The sequence below is a fragment of the Osmia lignaria genome, chromosome 6, assembly GCF_051020975.1.
Source record: "Osmia lignaria lignaria isolate PbOS001 chromosome 6, iyOsmLign1, whole genome shotgun sequence".
Classification (NCBI taxonomy): domain Eukaryota; kingdom Metazoa; phylum Arthropoda; class Insecta; order Hymenoptera; family Megachilidae; genus Osmia; species Osmia lignaria.
In genome coordinates, this window is record NC_135037.1 from 9,155,089 (window position 1) to 9,182,916 (window position 27,828).

The 27,828-nt window shown below is 32.8% G+C and overlaps 1 protein-coding gene across 5 annotated transcripts in view; it reads left to right on the plus strand.

Moving 5' to 3' along the window:
* The window catches only part of LOC117607732 (uncharacterized), a 119,730-nt gene that overhangs the window by 40,441 nt on the left and 51,461 nt on the right, over positions 1 to 27,828 (plus strand). For 4 of the 5 annotated variants that reach the window (XM_034331773.2, XM_034331772.2, XM_076688869.1 and 1 more), the window contains one exon: positions 19,529 to 19,591. The exons of the other annotated variant lie outside the window; for it this stretch is intronic. In XM_034331773.2, the coding sequence (XP_034187664.2) occupies positions 19,529 to 19,591 (63 nt within the window). The remainder of the gene's footprint in view (positions 1 to 19,528; positions 19,592 to 27,828) is intronic. 5 annotated transcript variants of the gene reach the window in all.

A 27,828-nucleotide genomic window follows, 5' to 3' on the forward strand; every position in this document is an offset into this window, starting at 1 on the left:
TATTAAATCACCTCGTCAATATTTTTAAATAATGATTAATATTTGAACACCCTTTGAAACATAACTTTTTTAAAATTGGACCAAACGATGTCATTATAATCAATTAGTTAATTTCAATGATACAATTAACTTTAATATACAAAATGTATTGTTAAATGATATTTATTATTTTTTCCATAATTTCGACAAATTACAGTTTCCCCAATTTAGTGAACTATTTTTTCTAACTTTTAAAAGGAGAATGAAGTCGTTTTGGTCAATTTTGAAAAACTTATTCCATTTTAAATGGTGTCTTTTGAAAGTTCCTTAACGTAAAGAAATGGCTTTCATTTAATTATAAGAATCAATGAACTCAGACTTGAAAAAACCCAAATATAAGGGAGAATGGAGGTTTTACTATACAATAAAATACCTTCCTCTTCTTATTTGTGTGGTTCGATTCAATTTCCTCGAATTATCCCGAAAATTTAGTAGCTAGTTCCCCAGCTACTCCTAGTTCATTCGTATATATCTAATTTCGCGCGTTCTGTCGTTTCCGGAATCGTCGGGAAAATTTGAAATTCCGTCTGCGTACGAATCGCCAGCTTTCCCCTTGTTTCCTTTCAACTCCCCGGACGTGTCGATCGATTTCGTGTTTGCTCTAATTCCGAGTTGCATAGTTTCCCATTTCCGTGCTGAATTTCGCCGCCACCGGGAAACTTTTCATTTCGAGGGAAGTTTGAGCATGTATGATCACAGGTAACCGGTGTACCTGCGCCCCTCTACAACGCTTATCCTGCTTAGGAATTCAAATAAACCCTGTATATCCTCGAAAATGGTGAAAAAGTCACGTAAATGCTTTGACGCCGGCATCGAATATACGAATTCCGTTGCCAGAAATCTTAGCAGTTGGAATTTTTCTCCGATGAGTTGACAGTGATTCCCTAGGAAAACAGAATTTCCTTTGTTAATTTTCAAATTTGTAAATAAATTAAAGGAAATTACGTATAATATTCTTCATTTTCATGGTCACCAGTAATATCAAATTACTTTTACTCCAAAGTTCATTTATTATAATAGACACTGTTTGTAACTCATTAACTCTTCCATCCAAGCCTTCGATAAGAAGACTGTTAATTACTCCAGTTTTATACAGTCTGCAGCACTTTAATACCCCAACATCAGTTAAGTAAATTACAAGATTAAAAAAAGGCCTCGTCTCGTTTAAAAAGTAGATGTATGAAATTTATGAAATTAGTGTAGTTGGTGTTTTTAAAATATTAAATTCTAATCTCCAACTCTGACATTTACATATTAAATTTTCCTATCCGGAGCAGCTGTAAATGTTCGACAAGAATTTTGTTAGAAAATTGTTCATCGAACGAGTAGATCGTATAGGTGTGTGTACCGATCGAAGCACGCACGAACGCGTGTTTACAATCTCTCGAGCAAGCAAATGAAAATCTTGAAGCATGTTATTGGATCGCGAACGATATTCGCGTGCTCGAACGTGGCAACAGCACGAGGACACATTAATTGCTTTTAACGGGCCAATTAGGAGCACGAAGTATCGGAGTCGATTGACTTTTATCGATTCGAAATTAAGCGGCTTAATGACTTCGATGGGAATTTTCTGGGGGGGGGAATCGCAGAAGTTTGCAGTGCACTCGACCAGTCTCGATGCCCAATTTGCAATCTGCGTGGAACCGTGCTATTGTTACTCGTCCACTCTTCGAATTCGTCAATACGATCGAACAAGGCGGCATTTACATGTGGCTCGAGAATATAAAGGGCGAAACGAGCGAAAAATAACAGGAAAATGCATATCGTGGAGAGTGGAGAAGCAAACGTTGCTCGCTTTTTTCTGCTTGCTTTCCTATTTATTCGATCAAAGCTGCTGTTTAATACTTGAATGGTGCAGGGATATGAGATGTACGTAGTATGCTATAATTATTTAAAATATAATAGGTAATTTTTGTTTTCAATTCAAACTTTCCAATTGTTATCTTAGCCCTTGGTCAGCGGTCCGTGGAGAGAGATTCAATTTTAATTTAATTTTGTATTTCATATTATGTAGTATAAAAAGTTGTTTTAATTAGGAGATATTGATAACCCTTTTTGTTAAGTTGGATGGTAATGTTCTTTATTAATTAGAAGTAGTTGTAAAGTAACTTCACTTGTGTTCATTGAAATCAATAGTAATTTGAAACTGAAATTGCTCTTGTAACTAATTAAACAAATACTGATAGAAAATAATTAATAATCTCTCTAATTATCTTTAGAGTAGTTTGTAAAATATTGTTTTCTTTTTTACTCACAATAGGTGAAATCAAAACAATATCTTCAAGTGGATAATTATAAATTTGATTTTATTATTGATTTTCAATAAGACTTTTAAATGTTAAGTGAATTATAAAAGGCAAAAGTTAATCTTTAAATTGATCCATTAAGGAAATTCACAAATAAAATTTCTTATATACAATATAATTCTTAACTACATACAACGATATCAATGGACGTATCGATCTGAAAGAACGTAATCATTCTTCAGAGCGAAGAGATGCTAACTTCCTAATTCATACAAAAAGTTGAAGTCTGAAAGTTTGCGTCTGTACTTCGTTAACTGCGAAACTTTCGAACGAGAAAATGGCATCGAGCTTTACCGCGTCGATGCCGTTGAGTTTACGAATAGCCTTCTACGAGCTTTGAAATAGAGTAATTTAATTACGGTTTAGAACTTACACTATGTCTGCTCGACAACTTCCAAATTTCTATAATGTTACAATATTTACAGAAAATCATATTATTTTACAAACTGTAAAGTTAACATTTCCATTTTTAAAATAAATAAAATTACAAAATATCCAAAAATAAAAATTAAAAGTATAGTATAGTATGTAAAATATACAGTTACATACATATATGTTTTATAAGAATTCACCATAAAAAAGAAAACATTCAACAAGAAATTTACAACTCTGACAGTGCAAAAATGTAGATACACCTTGTTTCCTGCACGAATAAAAACAAAATGCACACTGTTATGCAAGAGTACTTTTATCTTGAAAGTTGACGAAATACAAGTAACTGTGACTTTGAAGAGACGCAACATACCGCGATGCATATTTCGGTGCAGAGCAACGCAACCCCGAATAACAGCATTCCAACGAGATTCGTGCAATGGCATGCATTCCTTGCGTTGGTGCATTGTCGATGATACTTCGTATGGTATTCGCGTTGACCCGGCGGTATAATCTACTGTTGCGCACGCAATAACACTGGTCCATCTTTACTTTATGGACGCAGCGTGAAATATAAAAATTTTTCCATTTTCAAAAAGTAGGTGCCTTGAAGTTGCAATCTTTGTAGATTGCATTATTGAGGAAATGCAATAATTGCATTTGCAATATGCAATGATAAGTAAGCCTCTAATTTATGAGATATCCGGTTACCCAGGTAATTCTGTCTATCCAGTTATCTCACGGGTAATTTTGTCTTCACGAATATCTCACGGGTACTCGGCTACCCGGCTATCTCACGGGTAATTTCGCCTTCCCGACCATCTCACGGGTACCCGGCTACTCGGATATCTCGAATAACCGGTCCGAATCGATATCCCTAATCTCAACTATCTCACGAGATACCCGAGTAGACATAATTACAAAATCTGTATTGTACAAACTCGGCTACCAGATTTCATACGTTCGAACAGTTCGATCTTTATATATTTAATTACCTTAATTAAAGCGTCCAAACATTGTACAGACTCCAGTAACGAGCTGAAAATTCTCAATTTACTCGCGGAAGCGTGATTATTCGGTCATAAACTCGGATGAACTTCGGGATTAAACGTTTCAATTTAAATGCGATTTGAAAGTCAGTCAAGCAATACTGAACAGCTAGCAACATGATGAACAAGATCTCTATATTAATACACATACATAGTTGTTCATAATATTCTTTGTTGATATTTTTCGTATCTGTAACTGAAAACGAAGCTGCCAACCGCGAAACTAGATCTCATGATTGCATCGTAAGACTCCTGTAACTTGATTTATTACAGGAAAATACGATGGTGTAGACACGTGAATTTGAAACATTTAATTTATATAAAGTGAGATTCTTATTGGCTGTGTAAAGCTTTGAGTTGGAATATTTGAATTGGATTAATATTTTAATTAATATAAAATAAAATTCTTATTGGCTTTGTAAAGCTTTGAGTTGAAATATTTGAATTGGATTAATATTTTAATTAATATAAAATGAAATTCTTATTGGCTTTGTAAAGCTTTGAGTTGAAATATTTGAGTTGGATTAATATTTTAATTTATATAAAATGAAATTCTTATTGGCTGTGTAAAGCTTTGAGTTGGAATGATTAATATTCATATTTTACAATAGATTCAGTTCGTTTGCATTACATAAGTAGATTATCCAATCACGGGTTAATTAACAATCTACTATTTAGCTTTATCATCGTCACAATTCAAACTATATTTATAGCTTGATCAATTTCTTTGAATAGATTAAAAAGATAATTTGTACTGTGAAATCGTAATTTACCGTCTACCGGATACAACTGAAAGACGAGGATCATTAACGAGGAAAATGAAGTCGCTATTTTGTCGTAAAAACACCGTGTTATAACGTGGCACAAGAATTTCAAAATTGATGAAACTTACGAGCTACATTAACGTTCCCTTGTATTCTGAGATCAAGGAATCAAGTTTTCTTTAATTATTAAGTTAACGAGTTAATTCGGTGCCTTTCTTTCTTTAATTGAGGATGTATTTCAAAAATGAAAATAATTATTAAAATAAGTTTGCATTGTTACTATAAGGTTGTCTTTCGACGTAAAGGAAGATTGATTCTATGAAATTTTCATGCAAATTTATTTACTTTAGAGTTGGATAGTATAATGACTTTATGCATAGTATGTGCAAGTTTCAACTGATTTATAATAGCTTTTCTTCCCGGTTGCGATCTAAAGTTTAACTTTGCAGAAGATATTGTTTTAATATAATAGCAATTCGCGCTTTGAAACTCTAATAATTTTCTGATTGGGCTAAATGCAATTATACTTACAATTAGCGTTCTAGGCAAAAGTGTTAATGATTAAATTAAATTTGCTACGATATGAAATAATTATTCCTAGTTAAATTATTAAATTAACACATTCAAAATAATAACATTTTTAATGAAATTTTGAAAAAACTCCCAAAAATATTCAGGAATATTTAAGGTTTTGATTAAAATAAAATTAGAAAAATGAAAATAATATAATTTATTTCAAATAACGCAAATATTACTTTTTTCGCGTCCACTGTCTAAAAGTTAATAATAGAAAAGATTTTCAAAGTGCTTTGAATATGATTTCTGACAGCTCTTTGAATATCTTGACTTTTAATTAACTTGCATGTCCCTTGTTTTCTCTGCATTATGCACGTAATCTTACGTCACTCTATTTAAATCCAAACGCGCGAGATACGCAGGTGTAGGCTTCATCTCTTGTTACACGAGACAGCGGGATATTTTTCATGAAAATATATGTGACACGGATATTCCAGGGAAAGATGAACGGGTTTTATAATCGAGAAATTTCAGAGGAAGCTTCGCCTCCTGTTCGCAATCGCACACATTTGTTATTTCTATTCCACATGTTCTATTTGTCATCGTTTGATGCCCTTCTCCTTTTACCTTCTATTCTTTTTCGTTGTGAGAAACATGGGACAATTTTATTGAATGATTTGATGATATCCTGGGAATTTAAAATTTTAATATTGGTGAATGGCAATCAAATTTTGTATTTTCGTCGGTATTGGCATAATTAGATAGATTTTCACCATTAAAAAATGTTAGCATTACAAAATTACAAAATTCCAGATTTCCAAAATTCTAAAATTCTAAAATTCTAAAGTTTCAAATTTTCTAGGGAACCTAGCTCGCTTTAAAGATTTTATAATTTTCAATATTTTAAAAAACACCTTGATACGTAGATATAATCAACTTTTTAAATAATCTTTTGCTGTGAAATCCCATATTTTCACAATTAAACCATGTTTTGTTTGATGTATAAAAAAAAACAGCTACATAAGATCTTAATCAGTGGTATGAATGAAAAATGGTTTAAAGAATAATGATCGCGAATTAATTATCAATTATCACATAGAAGGATCGTTTTATTTTCACCGGAGAAAAGCGTTTTCTCTCAAGTTATTTCTGAAATTTAATATTTTTCACAGTTCGCGAGAGATGCAGATTCATTTGTTCACTTTCGTGTTCGATCCAGCAAGCCGAGGAAAAGTTTTCATGGCGTGACGTTCAGCGAAAAGTTTCGTTCATTTATTTACACACGTCCAAACAAAGCGCAGCAACGCGTGCCGTGCGTCTATCGTATAATTACACGTACTTCGTTCTCTATGTCCGCGTGTTAATTTCAGTTTTCCACTAAAATTGCTTTTCATTCAATGTTACCAAAAAGAAAGGAAAGAATGTTATTAGAAACAAGTCTCTCAGCTTATCCAGGAAACAAAATAAACTCGTTTTAACTATCAAACAACTGATGTTGACAAATTTTTAATATATTGAAAAAATAATATTTAGAGGAATATTTTAGAGTTTAGAAAATAAAAATGTAAAGGTAGATTTTCTATTTTTGTTTTCTTTTTTTCAATGTAGTCTTGTAAGGAATAATGAATCTTATGTCTTCATTTCATTTCATATATAAAAAATGGCATTACTTAGATATTGCTTACTCCATAATGAATAAAAATGTAAATAAATAATAATTTTCTGGAAAAATAGCTTTTTCTCTTTATTGTATACGATGAAGGTTTGAGATGAAACAAAATGGTGCTTAAAAGAGGTGACATTATACTGAAAGGTGAAAAGTTTGTAAGGTGACTTCTTTCTGGTTGTTCATCTGATTTTCCGTGGGATGTTTCACTCGAATAAAGTAGTTGACATTCTTTCTAGTATCAAAGCGTACTTTTTAGCTTCACCAGAAATTCTTAGAATAATTGCGCATTGCGAAAGTATGCAAGCAAAGGGTGAACCGAGTGGTTGAAGTTTGATAATGAAACTCAGCTGTTTTCAACAGCCAGTTCGCGTCAATTGAATTTGCGACAAATAAATAATTAGAAACGTTTAACCTTTGTTATTTAACGGTGGAACAAGCAAATTCGTTGAGAATGACGGATTTCAGATTTCTGAGAAAAATAATTAAAGTGATAGTGTTAATTACTTCCAAGAGAACGCGTTGTTGGTGGAAACGCAAATCAGACGCTGCGAGTAATTAAATTGCTTATTACGTTTTTAGTTGCGACAGCAACACCTATTTCACTGCTTCCGCTCCATTAATCAATTTTAATTAAACAGACATTACCGTTTAATCGATAGCGGATACGACGACTGATTTTTAAAGCGTATCAGACTTTCGTGCATTCGTTAGTCCATTAAACGTCCTGATTTTTAAAACATTGAAAATACATGAAGAAATCTTTAGAAAAGGTTTAGTAAATTCATACAATATTTTAAAAATTTACAGTTTCATAAGCATCCTCAATTCGTTCATTTGTAAAAAATAAAAAAAAACGAAGAGGAAAGTATTTTACCCTTTACAGCTTCGTAAGCTTTCTCGATAAGTTGTTTTGTTTATTAAAAAAAGGAAAACATCGTATTCAGCTTAAATGTGTACATTTTGCTCGCTGTATTTTCGCTTTTCCATCTAGATCGTGTCTATTGGGAAATCCTACTTTGTAATATTCAGTTGCAGCAGTAATCTGCGTACGACAGCAGCTAAATTAGTAAGAACTGTGAGTTAAATCGAACAATTGAATTGGTAGAAATGAAGTCATGCCATGGGCAATACTTATAAATTCATACGCAATCACTGATGAAAGTGATCCATCCTATAAAACCATTTTCAATAAATTAAACAATAACTTTATGTAATAATATATGGTATTCCATGCACTAATTTTGTAAAATGTTTTTAACAATTTGACTCCATAATGGTCATTTCACGTCCAATCGATCACACTTTGATCTCAATAACAGAGATTTTGTTTCAAGTGAAAGAATATATAGTACATGTGAAATTAGAGGAAGTTTAATTCGTCACTTTGCTGGTTTCGAATTTGTTTAAAAAATACAGTCCTTTGAAGTTTGCAATTTCTGCCTATTTTCAAGCATTCATTTTTTATCTAGAAAACTATTTTCCAATTTTATTTTGTTTTTATTTACATAAAATTGCTTTCAGGGAATTATGTTTGATAAAATTGAAGGCTAGATAATTTGCAATTTTAACAAAAATACGACTATTCCTTAAATCTCACATAAAACTAAATAAATATCAGAATCCTCCCTTCATCATTTCCATGGTGTATACAATTGAGATGACATAGGTGGTCTGCAGTGTGGTCTTTGGGTACTTTAGGCGATGGTAAACCAAACCATCGTAGAACTCGTTTATTCAGCATCCCTACGAAGATGCATCGAGGTCGAGGGTAAATTTTTCGGAGGACCCTCACCGTAAATATCGCTGCGCGAAATTGAATAAAATCCTTCGAGGGGGAAAACGTAAGCAAACGAAATACACGGGAGAATGCCGGAACAAAAGCAGTTTCTCACGTTTTATTTACTCTGTACCGAGCCATGATTTCATACACGATTCACGTTATTCTTTATTTCTCTAGCTATTTTTAACAGCCAGTTATTCGGCAACCACTGTTTCCTATTGATCAATGGTAGATCGAACGTATAAGAATAAATTCCATGCTTCATCTATTATCATCGATCCGATCCTATTTTTCATGAAAGTATTCTCTACATCGTATTTTATGGACATTTTTTAGAGTCAATTTTTTTTTAAACTACATTAATATTAAATTCAAAATTTGAAAGAAATTTTGGTACTTATAAAATTTTTGAAAATAATAATACTTTCAGTTCTATAGAATTTAGTAATAATTAAACATTTTATATAAATATTAATATAAAAATCTCATTTATTAAATAAAACTTTGAATTACATTTTAATAACAACATACATATGTAAATCAGATCACGCATAATTTTCTTAACTATATTTGTCTCAAGATGACTAATGAAATTAAAATTAAATATTAATCAACAAAAATTCCAAGTATTTATTTGAAAAAATTCAGTATAATTTGAAATAGATTTTATAGAAGATATTCAAAGTCCAAATACAATGACACGATCCAGAAGATTGATGACTTCCGGTTGTTTCTTCCGACAGAAACAACATGACACGAGAAATTTTGTTTCCGAATTAACTCGTTAAACCGCGACTGGTTCGCGTTCAAGTACGAACAGAAGCAAAAGAGGAAATGTTGACGAACGAAACTCCCTTTTGTCTTCGTTAAATCGTGAGTGAGAGGCAGCGAAGATGAATCCACACGAGGAATATTCTTTATCTTCAAAAGCTTCACACACAAAAGATTTCTCTCATCATCAGTGCCTCTGCTCTATTCCATTCTTATCGCTACTATCCTACGATTCATCCCCTACTGTTTCACGACTTCCCTGCGAAACAAAATGCTGCTCTTCATCATATTTTGATAAGGGATAATACCAGAGTTGTTCGAATCTGTTCGTGAAAATAGGCCATCTTGGGTACCGAATCGGTGACCATCGATCAAGGTTGACCATAATTGATCAGCTGATCAATAGAAATAATTAATATATGATTTCGTACTCTAATCAATGAGAAATCTCATCTTGATGAGATTAATTAAATACTGATACTTGAGAAAAAGAATATTACACTCAAAACCTATAAACTAATGATTGAAATTATTGCTTTTGTGTTCGATAAAAAAGTAAAAAATAATCTTTATTCTGCAAAAAATATTTACAAATTATAAATTAATATTGAGTGCAATATAAAAAATGAATATTACCAGTAATTAAAAATTGAGATACCTATTATTATTTAAATAGGAAGAAAATTCATAAATTAAATTCTCAATCATGATGGAATTTCTTTAGCGATTGGAAAAATGTCTGCCCCTTTATTTGCCTACCCCAAGATTCATCCCCTACCATTTCATGACCTCACCGTAGAACTACTTCCTCGTCATTGTCCGCCAGAACACAATACTTGGCGAATCATTGTAAATTGTTCGGAAAAGTGAACGATCCTAGTGTATTAGAGGATCATTATTTGAAAACGTCTCTTTGTCGCAGTCCCATGAAACGAGAAGAACCGAGCGATATCCGCAGTGCGTATGCCGCACGCTCGTGACCCGCTTCGAAGACGCTTTGAATATCCAACTGGGAATAACGAGAGCCCATTGTTTCGATGGTTTTCGTCGGAGAAGCTGGTTATTTTTCTGTCGCGATAAAACTCCTCGAGGTGGAAAGAGGATGGTTGTCTAGCCCTCCAGGAATGGGCACGTGGTTTGCTATTCGTGGATTCGTGAAATTTTAAAAGGAAAAATTGACTGTAACGTCGGAGAGACATCGATACTACGTCCTTTGGGTTGGGATTCTGTTTTTGGAACGAGGTCTCGGTCGTCGGCGAGCAAAAGGTCTAGGTGAACTTTTCAGCAAGATAACCCGAAACGCGTACCAGTTCTTCACGTACATATCAAATAATCTCTTTCATTAGCTTCGAGTATATACCTAGTAATTATTATAGTTCAAGAATTGGGTTAGTTAAGCAATTCGTTTGAACAATCTCTGAATGGATTAGAATGTCGAAAGTATGTTCTTTCATTAAACAGAGGATACACCGTGTGCGGAGAATTCACACATAAATAATACCAAATTTTAATTAAACTGAATTCCTTATTCAAGATTTTATAAGCAGCATTCAGTACCTATATCATATACCACCTTGTAATGGTATATTTGAAATTTTTACAATGATTTTAATTTAACTGTTTTGTTGATTTTTTCATTGTTAATTATGAAACTTTAATTACTAATTAGCTCAGAAATAATTTACACAATTTGCAATGAGTATAACATAAAACTTGACATTCTATTTCATTTCTAATAAATTATTGTTAATATAAAATATCTGGAAAATATTTTAATTTAGAACTTTATCGAAATTCGTAATTAAAGAAAAGAAGAATAATTAATTGCTATCATTATCATTAAGCTGTAAAAATACTTTAATTTATGAGTGAAAAATACATAGTTGACCATGTATAAAGAGTAGAAAAAGTGACCTCTTATCGTTCTTCCGGGTCTCCGTTGATGCTAGTTAGGCCAAGAAAGCGGCACTCTAGTTCTTTCACAGGAATCCGTCTTCATGGTTTCTTGATACATACCGAGGAGAACTCGTGAGACAAGGCAGCCTCTGTACTCGTTCCAATTGGTCCGCTAATGGCATGTGTAACCCGTTGAAACACATATTCGTCTTCGGTGTATCTGGAGCAAACGGATGACGACGTGGTACGCCTTCTGGCTACGCTTGTGACACAGTTTGCCACTTGTAAACGCTTGTATTGTGAATCGTAAACGTTGCTCCTAGACCCCGACAGCCTATTATGTCACTTCTGGGTTAATACGAACCGTGAACGTAAATAGAAGGTGGTATAAATGAAATTTCAAAAATATCCTTAGAATTTGACTAAATAAAAAAAAATAAAACCTTCAATTATATTATAAGGGAAAAGTAGGTAATAATTAAAAAAATAAATATTGTTTAATAATTTTATACGTCTGCATCGAAAATTTTTTTGCGCAAACTCTTGAATCAGAAAAGCATGGGAGGGGGTATAAAATATGTACGTAGGAACTTTCTGGGGCAGCTGATATTCCGTACACGTGTTAAAGTCCGAAATTAATTTGCCTGGCATTAGTCAGCGCGGCCACGTTCTTCGCCATAAATCACAGCCGACCGACTGTCATCGTTTTCGTTCCAGTTCCTTCGACGAAGGCCGTTTCGTGTAACAAGGTAAAACGCGCATTCATCTCCGTGCAGAGTGTGCAAAACATAGAAGGTGCGCGTTGATCAACACCACCCTCTAGGTGTTGACATGGCACGTATATACAGATTGAGAAATCGATGAACACTCGAAGGAGATCAACGAGTTTGACTCGATACCGCGTGTCGGATCGTGTTGAAAGCCTTGTCGTTCTCTTGCCAATGTTTCGAAGGACCTCCTTTAAATCTCGCTTAAAGTTTTCGTCTACGATGCTCGAGAGCTTCCAGGGATTTCGAGTTTGAGGAGGTATTTGTCGGAAATGATGAGTATAGGAAAATCTGAAATAGGGGATGAAGGGAAGTAATATTAAATTAAAAGATTTTTAATTTTCTTTTCAATTTCAAGAAATATTTGTTATTTTCTTATTTTAATGATGAAACTGTGCTACATTTAAATTTATTGTTATTAGTTTTTAATTTTCAAAAAATGAAAGAATATTGCTATTTGGAATTGCTAAATATTATAAATACTATAATAGGATTATTCTATAATTAAATAATTTGTGATTGGAATATGAAACTGATCAAATTCAATCATATACAAAAGAAATTGAAAAAAATTATTATACTTGTAATAGAAAAAGTAAATATGTATTTGTTGTTATGTGCAATATAATGTAACAACGAATTAAATAGAATTATTTCCAATATATCGGAATAATCGACTACCATATCTACTTAAGGTTTAGACTGCCAGTTCTGGTTATGGATTAATGGCTGTGTCCATGTTCATAAATGTTAGCTGTGAGAATATTCGCTTCCATCAATCCTACTATCTCCCTCGGTTATCTGACTCTGTCAAGTAATTGTGATGGAAAGTGCAGTAATCGATAGTGTATTAATGCGATTTTCGTCTACAGATATCCAGCGAAGACAACGTTATCAATGATTCATGAAGTGGTGGAACATATGGGTTACCTCGTAACTTTTTGATCAAACTTTGCCTCTGTATTTAATGAATAAAAATGAAGGAAATATTTTATGTAAACCTGGTTCAAACAGTTTTTCCTTACAAGAATATATAACAAAGTGACATAAATCAAAATTTTTTATATATACAATTTTATATGAGGAGGTAAATTAAAAAATGATATATGTTTCGTTGATAATATTTTGATACACCATGTATACTAAAGGAAGTATGCTCCAAACCTGCTTATGGAACTCTTCTCATTAATCATAATTCATTCAATCTATATCCATAATATAATTAACCAATTTCACCCTTGTTTGAATTTTATCAGAAACGATATGCTACAACCTAAATAATAACAATTATTACAGAGTTTTCTGCATATTCTTGAAATTTTTAAATGAATTACATGACTCATGGTCATTAAGATGACAATTTTTTTTTTTTAATCATCTTTATCATGGTACGTAGTAGTTGAGATTCAGTGAGAGCACTATTATCAAACGTAACCCAGAATTTACAAACAGATTATATTGCTTTCATGGGCAGTACCGAGGTACAAATATGCGAGATTCTAGGATACGCTTCCCATGGACAATAATTTCGCACGATTATGCGACTGCTCGACACATTCCCGACGATTCCTGTCTCACGATTCCGTGGGCGACCTCAGGTGAAATCTGATTAATCTACCTTTCTTCTCTGATTTCCTGCGACCCAGAAACCGTTTCTCGTGATCCCCTTGAATGATCCGTTGTTGATGCGTTTCAACGTGGGCGACGATGGGATATCATGGTGACTGTAAAGTCAGAAATAATTCTTCTCAGAATTTTCAAGATTCACTATCTGAATCATTGTATACGGTGTAAGGTCGATTTAAGTTAGTTCAGAGATATATTCAAAGTTGCAACAACGATAATGTTATTTGTCGAATATGAAAAATTAAATTAAACATATTCATATATTTTTATCAAATTTTTCTAATGAAAATTATTTCAGAATATAGCCAATAACATCAGTTAGCAATGTTACCAGGGGATATATAGAAATTCAATAATATCTGGAATTTGATGAATTTGATTTATCATTGTCAAAGGGATTCGAGGAAACCCTTAGCAGGGAACAATGACTCTGTTGTAGGGCATTCGTCGAAATCACCAAGCCACAACGTTGCTACGTAACCAGAATGTCCAAACAAATGTTATCGATCACAGGTAGTACTAGCTTAAACAGTATGAATCAGGTGTACGGTAGTTCTTCATTGATCAAACAACACATGCGATACAATTGTACGCGTTTGCACGAAACTGAAACTATTAACATGGAATGCTAACCACGTACCACTTCGAATTTTGATGAAACTTCAATATGATATAATATTCCAGAAAATATCCAACACATACCTGTACTATATTTTTATTTTTTTTTATTTCGAAGACATGGAAATAGGTTCCTGAACTTTGATGAAGTATTCTACTTTTCCTAAGAATAAAACTTTCATAAAATATAAACCCTTTTTATTTGCAAATTACTGAAAAATTATTCTACTCTATTGTTGACTTTTCATGGATTTACATGGACCAACTTTTCATATTATCAAATATCAAAATTTTAATTTAACACATTCTCTACCATGTATACCATTTTCAGTATACGCAGAATTTTTTGAATTAGGCTATGTTATATTTTTATCATTAAAAAATTGATAATCGAGCACGCGATATCGCGTGCGGACTACATCGAATCGTGTGACAGGAAACGCGTTAAACAAAAAATGTTTGTACTTTAGAAATAGGCCTTGGTACTTTTAGAAAGTCCAAAGGTCTAAAATGGTACCACCTGAATTTTCATTTAATCCCTTTTTCATCCTATAAATCTGAAAATATTTATTGAGAAATAAAATGTACTTTTTTCCAAAACTTTTCGTCGCAGTCAACGTGATAATGGATGGTTTTCAAGGACGCAATACGTCGAAAGGATTAAAGGGAAGCAGATATTTCATCGTAGACGTGGTCGAATTTCCTCCACTCGTTACCACAATTACGCCGTTCCTGAGCAACCATCCATATATCCGTACATTGTGTCCATCCAGCTGGCATCGAGACCCATCTGTTTCTGGATCGTCGGTTTGGACAATTGGCCGCTCTGTCTCCGCTATTTTATACTCGGTCATCGTGGTTCAACCATCGATACGCGGTTCCAATTACCGGAAGATGCGAAAAACGATCGCGTGGCGAGACACGCGAAAATGATAGCGTTTCGTGGAACGACGGTAAAGACTGACCATGGACATTGAGAAGTCGTTCGAAGGATAGTTTTTTTTTTTTCTTCATCGAACACAATTTTCAACGGTAATTCAGTTTTTCTGGGAAAAGCTTTCCGTTGGTGGTCAAAAAATACACGGGTTAAAGATAATAGTCTGAAAATTATATAAACCGAAAGGAGTAATTCTATAGAAAAAAAAAGAAAATGTGGAAGAAATTTTTTTTTTATTTGGGAATATTAATTTTAACCCTTGCTTAGATTACGGGGACCCCAACTCTTTTTTATTGTCAGTTTAATTATTTGGAAATTGAGAGTAATTCTCTATCTATTATTTCATAATATTTTTCAAAAAACAATTTCTAGACCTAAATTTGCAAATCTGAAGGATTAATTATTTATTTGATATTCAGTAACTTGACTTAACAAATTTACTTGTAATCTGATACTCTACATATGTTTATGTTTATTGTATTGGATAACGGAGAACACACAATGAAACAAAATACCCATCCACGAACAGAAATTCTTCAAATGTAGCATTCTGTTCTTCCATATTGAATTTCATCAAAAGCAAAAATGATTTATTTTACTTTGAAGTCTTTGATGATTGTAATTTCATCAAAGTATACTATATTTGACTTCGTGTAACTTCAATCCACAGTTAATTGGGTTAAATGTACATGAACCAGAAAAATATTGGATTCAAAGAGAAAGATTAAATAGTGTAATTTTAAACTATGGTCGTTTATATATCACACTAGCATTCACTGTGGAACATATGTATATACACAGAGCAGGAAGTTATTGATTGATTGTGCTATTTTTCTGTAAAATAAAAGAAAATAATCTGGCTTGAAACTGTGAACATCGTTTGCATGTTACACTATCATTCACTGCTCTTCACTTTTTTTAAATAACAAATAAAATAATATAATTTTCCACTGAGTCCATAATCTAAATATTATACGTTTATATTATAAACGTGTTCTTTGCCATAAAATATTATAGCAAAAGAAATGATAATTTTTTTAATCTTTAAACTACCAAAATAGAATTTCGTATTATTGAAGGTATAATAGAAATAAAAGAAAAATTATAAATAAAGGGAAGGGTGAATAAAGGAGTAGTAAGAGGAAGTAGGAGGAACGGTAAAGAAAACTAGGAGGAAGTGTTGAAAGGGATAGGAGGAGGAATAAAATGAAGAATAGGGGAAGAAACAGATTGTTGAATATAAAAAATAAAGAAGTAGGATGGAGCAGATGAAAGGAAGCATATAGGAATGAAAGAAAGCAAAACGGAATAATAATGGTAGTTGAAATATAAAGAAGGAGGTAAATCGCTGATGCATATGTTTTTTACCATTCAACAAAGTTAATATAGAATTAAAATGTCAAAACCAAATGCTGAAAACAAATTTAAATTAAATTCGTATGTTGACCCATTTTATATATCAGAAGCAAGAAATACGTTGAGATAAACTTCCTTTTTCATATAAAATAAAGTTATTAAAATTTTCTTTCATAAATTGCGTAAATTGCTGTACCTAGAAACATAATAGTACTTAATAACAGCACCAAAAATGTAACATCACCTAAGTAGAAAATATTAAAAATTTTTAGAATAAAATAATATTTTTCAACATATTAAAAGAGAATACATTTCACAGTAATTTTGAAAAAAATTGTTGGGTAGTTTTTGAATTTTTCATTTACACTCTCTACTCAATTACGTAGAAGATTTATCACATTGAAGCATGTTTTGCAACAGACAGGCGAAACTGAAACACCGAGGCCAACAGTAGGATAAGCTTTGGCTAAATAATTGCAGTGTTTCGCGCCTCGGACCACTTCAAGCCCTTTCTTTCGTCATTCTTTTCGCAAAGTACCGGCTTAACTCTTACGTTTGAAACTTCAGAAGAACGTTTAATTATCCTTGAATCCCTTGCTTTTTCTTCGTTACATGTCGACTTTGCCTACTGTTGTCTTTCCTCTTTTTGATGCATTTACGTTGGAGTTTAATTGCGAGGCAAACATTTAACACGAAACAAAATTAAAATTTATCATCTATTAATAAATTATCTTCATTAATTAAGAACTTAAGTTGAAATATTGAAAAGCGAAGGTGGAATTTTTTAAGGTTTATTCTCCTCATATTAGCAATTTAGATTTTAATTTAATTTTAAGCTTATTACAAATTTTTAGAATTTCTATTTCTCTCTCAACACCATTTTCCCTAGGGAAGCCTATTTTGCTCGATACTGTACATGAAAACTGGAAGCGATCCTTGCAACGATAAATCAGATAACAAAACGATACTCCGCTAATGATACTCAGCTATCATCTATCAATTGATTGATGTTGATACGAAATAGTTTATTGCGTACCATAACGTTGCATCAACTTGAAAGCGGAGCTTGATTTAGATTGACGTTCTATCATTGAATGATGATAAATACGCGGTTTACCTTATTACTCGTAAAACTTGTTTACGAAAGAAGAATAAATAAATATAATATGATATCATAGAATAAAATTATATTGATTCCTTCAGTTTTTGAAGCATAGAAAGTTTTTGACACGATTTGATGACATAAAAGTATTGTAAAATATCACTTATGGCACATCAATCTAAAGCTTAAAGTTTAAAGAAAATGATTGCGTAAACTTTTAATGGAGATTCTTAAAATAAAATGGCTAATTTTCCTGTAAAGTAAACAATAAATACATATGATGACAATCTAATAGTGTTCTTTCTCTTCTTTCTAAATTTATTGATATATTACGAATATCAACAAAAGCTTTATATAGTTATTTTTATTAAATCTTAAGCTTTAAATTAAGGTACCATAAGCGGTATTTCATAATAATTTTATGTCATGAAACGCGTTTAGTACGATAACCTATCACTTTCATAAAACATGGATTATAAACGTCTTAAAAGGAAGCTTATCGATTCCTCGTCTCGGTTCTTGATTAGCGTTTGGCTCTTGCCAAGCTTACAAAACCAGTATAAATGGAAAATGAAGACGACGAATAAGAAAGGAGCGGCAAGATTCGAGTCGCCAACGCAAAAGTTCGCAGCAGAGTGTCGCGTCAGCTCGACGGCTCGTTTTTCGGTAGCAATGGCACAACTGCATTCCCCGGTACCAAAATGCCGTCGATGCGGTGGAGAATGCACTCCTTAGGACCGCGAGTTATTTTAAGAGAACTGGTTTGGTCGCTGTGCTATATTTACTTTTCTCCGGCATGCCAAAGTCATTGACAGGGACTCTTGCAGGGACCACCTCACCTTCCTCGTCCTTCGGATTCGATGCCGCGAGAGATCGAGATCGAGATCGAATCCATCGTCGATCTATGTTCAATAACCATCGGATCCCTCACGTTTGATTCGAACAAATTGTTTGAATTTTGTTGAATGAAACAAATTTTGAAAATCTTTGATCCGTCAGTGATCGGTGAAGTGTTGAAATTTTTCTTTGACCATCCAAATTAATTTATTATTTTCTTTTTAAATAAATGATCGTGACTACGGAATCGGTTTTTAGGTTCGTTCTTGCGGGAAGCCATTTATGCGTTGAATACTTGCGAGGTTTGACTGGACTGATTAGACAAGGTTCGATGGTCTTTTAGCGTTCTGACTTTTACTCTGTAAATTGCATAGATTGCGATATTCTAATCTTAGGAGTCCACTTCAAGACTTGTATTCTAATTCAAACTGTATCAGAAATTCTTAGCAATTTCAGAACTGATAGTCTAATTTAAGCATTACTTGAAATTCTTAACAGTATCAGCACTTACACTTTATTACAAATTTTTAGCAATATCAAAAATGGCATCCTTATTTTAGCCTTTGGAGAACTAATTTTATATTGTTAGTAATATTAGAAAATATTTCTTGTTATTGAACTTGTGAAAAATATTAAAAAATTTGTAGGTTTCTGTTTTATATCCTCAATTTAGAAGATGATTCATTATTTTCATCGTAACAATTCGAAACGCTGATTCTCTACTTTAAAATTCAATGAATTCGATGGGGAAGTGAAAAAAGTATTTAAGGAATCGATGTTAATTTTATCTAAACTAAGTTGGTTACCGACAACAGGGGTACTTTACATTCCAGGTCAACAGGATAAAACTGTCTTTGTTATTTTCGTAAACGTTTATTCTGGTTTTGCTAGGTATTTTTAGCTATGACGCTGCTAACCACCATGCACTAGCCTCTATCATAGTTTATACATTCACCATTTGTTTGCTGAAAATTTATGTAAAATTAATGTCACCTTTCAAATTGAGAACGAAATTTTATTATAACGAAAAGAAATTATTAAAACATCATTTCTTAAAATTTTATTTCTTAAGAAATTGGACGATTTATTTTCTACAATTTTATGTTATTTTTGATTACAGGTAATGTTTTAACCCCAGTCATATTACAAGAAGTAACAGCCAGTTTCAAGCACAGAGTTAAAGGTAATCTGAATTTTATAAGAATTTCTCATTTTATGTTAAATTAGAATTCCTGCCTTTTTAAATCTTTGATATTTTTAACATCCACTTACTTAAACTAAATTATTTGTATAATGTGTGGATATAAAAATTATATTGATAAAATTTTCAAAAAATTTGTTTATATGGAAATAAGAAAAATTCACGAAATGATAATTAGCATTAAAATTAGTTTAAAATCAAATTATTTGTTTTAAATTTTTATTGCACAATTTTGATGATGGAATTCTGATTTAACCAGGATAATTTGCAAATTTCTCTGCAAATTACATGATCTGCTTTCCCTATTAACCACTGTAAACATCCAAATATTGTCATAAGGTAATAAGCACATAAACGGAAATATTAATTCCCTTGCGTATCTCATAAAGTTATAATTGAAGTATTACTTTCATTTACATATAATTTTTCAAACATTTTCAAATTTTGTATCATAATGTCATGGTAGTCCAACGCCAGCAGTTTTATTGTCACGTAAAATCTCACCCTAATTGCGAAATGACAGAACTCGTCATCGTGGACAATGTTTCGAATAACATTGTAGTCTCGAAAGCATCACAACTCGGTTGTTCGCGAGTACGCGGTTCGGTTATTACATTAAACTCGGCTTCATGTCGCTGTTTAAACTGTCACCGCGAGGCTTCCTCAGGGAATTTACTGATTAGTTCGCAAAAGACCAAGACATCGATGTATGTCACGTACCTCGAAAGCTCCAAATTGACTTGAGACGAATCACCGAGGGTAAACTTGTAAGTTCTAATTAGGCAACACTTAACTCGTTCTGTGCCCCTCTAGAAACATTAATAATAAAACATTAATAGTAAAACTGTATTTACTCAAACTACGTACACTGATGTAATTAATTGGAAAAAGAATGGCCAATAAAAAATTTTAATTAAAATTTAATTTGACAAATTTTTGTATAATTTTGAACAGTTCCTTGATAAAATATAAATTTAAGACAGAAGTTTAGTGTGTTAATTTGAAATTAGACTGGTACATAGAAAGTTAAATCGTGAAACCTGAATCCGGTAGCTAGAAACAGTATTAGGCGTAATCTGAAACTGTGCTAATTGGAAAGGGAGAAAAAATTTGGTGAAACGACAAGAGAAGAACAGTGTAAATTTGAAGATGCTAATGATTAGAAAAGTGTTAGAAATAGGAAGAAAATTTTTTAGTTAAATGTACCAAGTATATTTTTTATTAAAATTTTAGAATATATTAGAAAAGAAAAAAATAAGTTGTATGATTATAAAATATTCAAAGAAAATGCAAAAGTATTATAATTGAAAGTCCAAGTTAATTAGTGATTTAAAAGACGGCAACGCGGTATGAAATTAAAGTAGATACGGTAATTAGGTAGTCATGAATACACTTATTATCATAATCCCGTTTTATTTATTAACATGCTCTAATCCCAAAGGGAAAGAAGGAACACAAAATGGCACAGACTGTATTAGAAATAGAATAACGAGCATTGACAGAGATCCAAGAAGAAAACTGAAGAAAAGATGAAGTATAATAACTGGATGTCAACAGGCACAAACATGTGGAACATTGGTGCGCGTACGATTCTCCTAACATGTCATTCCATCCATTCCAGAACTCCTTATGTATTTCTATCTCTATCTCTCTCCTTTACCCTTCGTTGAGTTTCTTGTCATCTTCTTGGATGTCCTCCCTTTTCCCAGCTGGTTGGAGCGCATAAATAAAATAAGAGGCTGGCTGACACTTAGCAAGCCCTAACCATACGCGTTATGCGGCCGACGAGTAAATTGATATGTCACCGACAGAGTTAATAAAGTTAATCGTGGATGCAAAGTAAATTAAGGGCATCGCCTTCAGGGAGAAGGTTAACAGGAATGCTGAGGTCGCGACGAAGGTCAACTGTTTGCTAGATGAAAATTCAGCTGGGTATAGATAACCCTCTAAAATTATGGCTGCTTTAATGTAACAGGTGATTTTCAAGAAAATTATTTTGGTGGAAAATCAAAATTTGTAGAAAAATTATTTTAATAGAAAATCAAAATTTGTGGAAAAAAATTATTTTAATGGAAAATCAAAATTTTCAAGAAAATTATTTTCGTGGAAAATCAAGAACTTCAAAATATTATTGTGATGGAAAATCAAGATTTTGAGGGAAACTATTTTGGTGGAAAATCAGTTTTCAAAAAAATTATTTTGATGGAAAATCAAAACATTTTCTTAAATTTTAATTTAATTATATATATAAATTGAAGTTGTAAACATTTCTATGCCATCACCGGAAAAGAATTATGCATATAATGGTATCTGATGTTTCGCGTAACCATATTGAACAAGCATGAAAGAGAAAATTAATAAAGACACCAAGGGAATATGTAGAAGCGAGGAGGCTGCTCCAGCTAACGAGTTAAGACCGTGTTACGAAGCAAACGCAAATTAGAGATATTCGTCAGCGGTTACATCGCGTGTTCATTTCCCCTGGCCACGTTGTTTGTCGTTCACCAACTGATTACTACACTCTCCCCTATCATGCTACTTGGCCAAGTTGATTTTCATCTCCGACATGAACAGACGTTCTTGTACCGCGCTCGACATAGGTCTGTTCGTTGTGCTCTCCTGCACATCTGTTCTACAATTGTATTATTACGTAACAGAAAGGAAGATGAAGAATATTGTTGAATATACCATTCTTCTTCGCTCAATTGTCATAAGTAGCATTTTGGAGAATTTGGAAAAAATGTGTAATGTGAAAAATATATTGAAATACAAATATTTCTAAATGCCTTGGAAAATAGAAAAATAGAAAAATTTTATAGTAATGAAATTCCATAATTCCATGATGTGAAAAATACAGTGAAATTCAGATATTTCCAAATATCTTGAAAAATTTAGGAAAAATGTGCAATGTGAAAAATATATTGAAATTCAAATATTCCTAAATATCTTGGAAAATAGAAAAATAGAAAAATTGTATAGTAATGAAATTCCATAATTCCATGATATGGAAAATACAGTGAAATTCAAATATTCCTAAATATATTGAAAAATAGAAAAATAGAAAAATTTCGTAATAATGAAATTCCATGATGTAGAACTCTATATTCCAAAATCAATTATGGAAATTGAAAACGAAGTATAAAATAAGTTTCCAGACCACCCTAATTCAACCTTTTTGCACTTTATTCGAAGTTCAATATTTGAAGTTTTGCGGGTAGAGAAAGTTTTTAGATGGAAGTTTCAAAGGCTGAATGATTTAAAACGACTTCAATATCTGATCAAACGTTGATTACAGAATACTTTATACCATTTCAACACCTCCATCCTGTTTGACGATAGATCGGATGATAAATTGATTTAAAGTTAATTTTCTTTAGTTTGCTGATTTATGGAATGTTCTATATCTGTTCGTGAGAAAGGAAATTGTACAGGAACAGAGAAGAATTTTAAAGTTTAAGTGGGACACGGTAGAATTTAATTATCATGAAAGTTGGATTAGGTTATTCAGGAATTGCTCTTTGATAATAAATGAGTTAGAGATGATCTAAATTAAAATCAGTCCATTCACAAATCAAGAGCTTAATTGCATAATTCGGTCATTTATTTTATTAGTTGATTTCATTAATTTACTGTAATCATTAAATTAGTAAAAGAATTCATTTTCTCATTTAACTCTTTCGCTTATTATATATATAAAATGCTCATGGCAACAGAGATTGTTAATTTAATAACAAAGAACTTGTTGAAGAAACTTGACTGCTTGATAACAAATTTTTATCACTTGAACGCCCTTTTAATATTAAAAACGTTGATTAAATATTAAAAATAAATTGCGACTGAAGTTTCCTTGGCCCTTTTTCAATATCTTAATACATGCGGTAAATATTAAAAATAAATTTCAATTCCAGCATAATAAAAGTTACAAAAGTTACATGTACCTAAAGAATTTTTTATTGCACCGAGTTTACAAGCCCAGTAATTTCAGAGTCATTTATTTTTCATTCAAAAGTAATTTTGTGTTAAAACGCTTTGCTTTTGAAAGCAGTCCAATTCAATCTTTCTATTTCGAAAGGGATTCATAATAAATTCACGTATTGAAATTTTTGTATATAAAGATGAAAAAGAGAGTTTTTCAATAAAACCGACCAGGTGTCACGATGACACTATTTTTAGGCGACCTTCGTTACCCCAAAAACCTTCGAGAAAGACCTCACAACCTTTGCTGAGTTTTAAAGATGTATGATACGTTCTCCGTGATATCGAACAGCTTTCACTCGACGTCAACCTATATCTTGCTTCTAGTTTAAAAATATTTTCCTTTTCATGAAAAATATTCTTTAATCTTAGTACTTTATCATATTATAAACAGTTCAGAATTTACTTTTTGAAACATGATAGCAATTATTTATTATACACATAAGAATCTTGTAATTACGTCGAAGAACCCTCTTCACTAGGTATACTCGCAATTAAATTAGGTTTTTTTAGGGAAAATAATGATATATAGAAGTAGAAATTCAGAGAAAATCCCAATTTTGACGATATTAATATTAAAAGTTATTTAGAAACAAAATAATATAATTTTTAATTGTTAAATATTATAAAATTTATTATATAGCTAAAAATGATTAAACATTTACACGCAAGTGGTGGGGGGTTAAACCTATATATGGGGCTCTCTGCCCTGCATTGTCATTCTTCTTCCGGCAACCGAGGTGGAAGGACGGGAGCCCGGGATATCGTCAGTTTCTCTGGGAAAGCCTTTAATCACGAGTGCAATAAATAGATTTTACTTAAATTATAACAAAATTCTTAATATTATACTTTTAATTTTCTTGGTTCCTACACTCACAAAAATATTAATTGTCGGTTTCCGACAAAAGGGTTAATTAAATCTCCTAATACATTAAGCTGTACATCAATAAAAATTCATATAAAAATTTCGGAATCCACATCCGGAGTCATTTTCTTTCGAAACAATCATTGAATCTTCGATGAACAACGATGTCGATAAGTGAATGATAGATAAAAGTCGTTTCTTTTTGATAAAAAGAAACATCCTCTTCGGGCGAAAAGACGGTCGAATATTTCGCCGGTGAAGTGAACTTCCTCGTACGTTATTTTACTCATATCAGCAAGAAATACCAGGACAGCGAAGCTCGAACGCATAAACCTGTAGGCGATAAAGCTTATAGTGAAATTCCTTGGCACATAACCGCTCGAAGAACCGGTACACCTCGTTATGCTCTTATGCTTTCGAACTGTCGTAGAGTTGCCGACTGATAACATCTTTCTAATAGTGTGATATCATCCATGAGCTATTATAAATAGCAAAAATGACAATTTGGCCTAGATTGATTCTTGAGTGGTGCACCATTCAAATAGCGATAGTTCAATTTATTCCTGATAGTAAAATTGATTTATGGATTCTTGGATAATGGATTATTGGAAAAGTATTAATCTAAATTTGATTTGAACATTAATTAACAATAATATTGTATTTTCAACACTTGTACATTGATTATTTAATGCTTGAGTATTATTACGTTTGAAATGTCGAATAAAATTAAAATTTACGATTAAATGTTAAATAAAATTGAAGCATTCCGTGAATACAATTTATTTGGTCGTATTTAGACTGTAATCTGTAACACGAGAGTGACTATAAGGCAAAGGGTTTAATCGGCGCCCCAGTTGATTGGTTTCATTGTTAGCTTAATGGAATTAGTTACGTCACGCGCGAACGTTTTGGTTAAAATGAATCTTGCGATCGATTTTTCGCTGTACACATTTATTTCTGTAAAGTATCAGTACATTTATAGTGGATATTTCATCTATCAGTAACGTTGCTGCGATATCATTTCTGTAATAATATAAAAATTCAATGATTTTAATTTTACCAAACAAAATTAGATATATTATTTAAAAAATATATTAACATTCATAAACGTTTCATGACGTCACAACGGTACCATGAATTCTTAAAAACTAGCGATCGTACATACGCAAATTCTTCTATCATTTATAGACCCGTAGACCGTAACTCGTTGCCATTCAAAATCACTTGAAAATCTTGGCGATCTTAGGATTCCGTGGAATTCCATTCGTCGCATCAGCAACGATGGAGAGCATCTTGCTTTTCCCACGTGTTCGTTTTCCCATTGCTTGTTCGCATTTCCGAAAAAAAAAAATCCGAGACGTCGCACCCGCGCCCGCAAAAATTCCTCATGGGAATCAACGTACCGTGATAAAGGTCCCGTAGTAAAATTCCTCGGCGTGCACGAGGAGGTGGCTGCTACGCGCTTCCACCTTACGGTTCTGAACGGTCACCAAATGGTTGCCGACTAAAGCTCCATTCACACTGACGATATTAACCCCACACAAACTTATGACATAAAAGTACCATAAAATACAACTTCGGACGTATCAATTCAAAGCTCGTGGTTCGAGAAAAATAATTATATAAACGTTTCATCGATACTTTTAATGCAAAATGGTCGACTGTCAATCGCAGCCAACAATTAGCGATTTCGAAACGTATTAAGTCTGACACGATTTGATGACACAAAAGTATTATAAAATAGCACTTGTGATATATTAATTTAAAGCTTAGGATTCAAAGAAAATAAATATCTAAATGTTTCATTAATATTTTCAATAAAAATTAAATAAATTATAGTTTTACAAAATGAGACCTCAAGTTATGTTCAAACAAGCATAATGGTAAATTCTTATGAGAAAAAATGTAGAATAAATTACCAATTACTATTTTATAATTATCAAATCATGTTAGATTTTCTACGTTTCGAAATTCTTCGTTTGAAATCCAAGAATTCAATTTCAACTTTTACTATTTCAATTTCCAATTTTTATTATTTCAATCTTCAATTTTTACTATTTCAAATGGTGTTTGAAATTTTCGATTTCACTATGTCAAGCTGTTATAATTTTTGCTATTTCTCGTAATCCATTCGAAATCTGTCCGAAGCTGCGATCAGTGTGAAAGCAGCGACACCTCGGACGCTTATCTGGCGCCACAGAGAATGGCCAGTCTGAAACGGGCTTAACGACTCAGAGTAGGTACAGAGTATACCTACTGCGGAGGTAGCGGCGACACAAACAGGCTGACTGACTCACACAACGGATCGAGTGTGGTATAGTAACGGCGGCAAAAGTTTCGCGTCTCGAGCGAGCGAGTAGTCGTGCTCAGAATCGCGGAGCTTCAGCTCGGCTCAGCTCGGCCGGTGTGGTTGCGGGCCTCTCCTTCTCGAAGAAACGAGCGGAACGCGGCTCCTCCGAATACCTGTTCTCTGGTTCCTCTCTCACCTGGACAGATCCAGTGAATTCCATGGAAACGAGCTGCGCGCCACGATCCCAACAGCCTCTGTTAGCGACGCCTCGCTTTGATTTATGCACGCTGATACACGTGATTTGTGCGCGACGGGAACACGGTTTCCGGTGATTCCCCTGGGAAACACGAGCACCGTTCGCGGAATTTTCTCGCCCAGCTTCCTGCGGGAGAGACCGCTGTTTCGCGTTCGATCGATGATCGGTAATTTGTGAGCGTCGCTTAAAAACTGGCCGTCCTTCCCAACAGCGACGAGACAGAAACAGCCCCATCTTCGAAGGGCCGCTCGATTTTCATGGAACTGTCCTTAGGAATTTAAGGAACACTGGGACGAGATACGCTCTGAATTCCATGGGTGACCATCGGATCGTATTCAGTTTTGTTGTCGAAGAGGCAGGCGTGTTAGGGGATCGGTGAAGATATTTTTCCGACGATGAATGACAGAAAGAAATTTGGAAATTTGAAGATTTTATTTAGTGGTTCCAGTGGGATATTCTTGATGGGATTGTTTATCCGCTGCAACATGTTTTGTCAATTATGAATTATGTGATTTATCGGGTGTATTTGAATCAGAGTAATTCGATTCAATTCTGTTGGGAAAGATATGATACAGTTATTAGTGCGGTGAGAAAAGTTTGAGAGTGATTATAAATTATCTTTCAGGACATTGTATTCAGTTGAAATGAATTAACGTGGGAAACTGATTTTCTAAGATTAATTCATACCTGTATGAAGTATACGTAAGTTGTTTGATAATCAAGGTGTCAATTAGATTTATATTGATCTGTGATTAGTAATTTGTTGATTTTCTAATTAAATTTAGTGTTTTCTAAAAATTCATTAATGTGGAGCAACTGATCTCTAATTAATT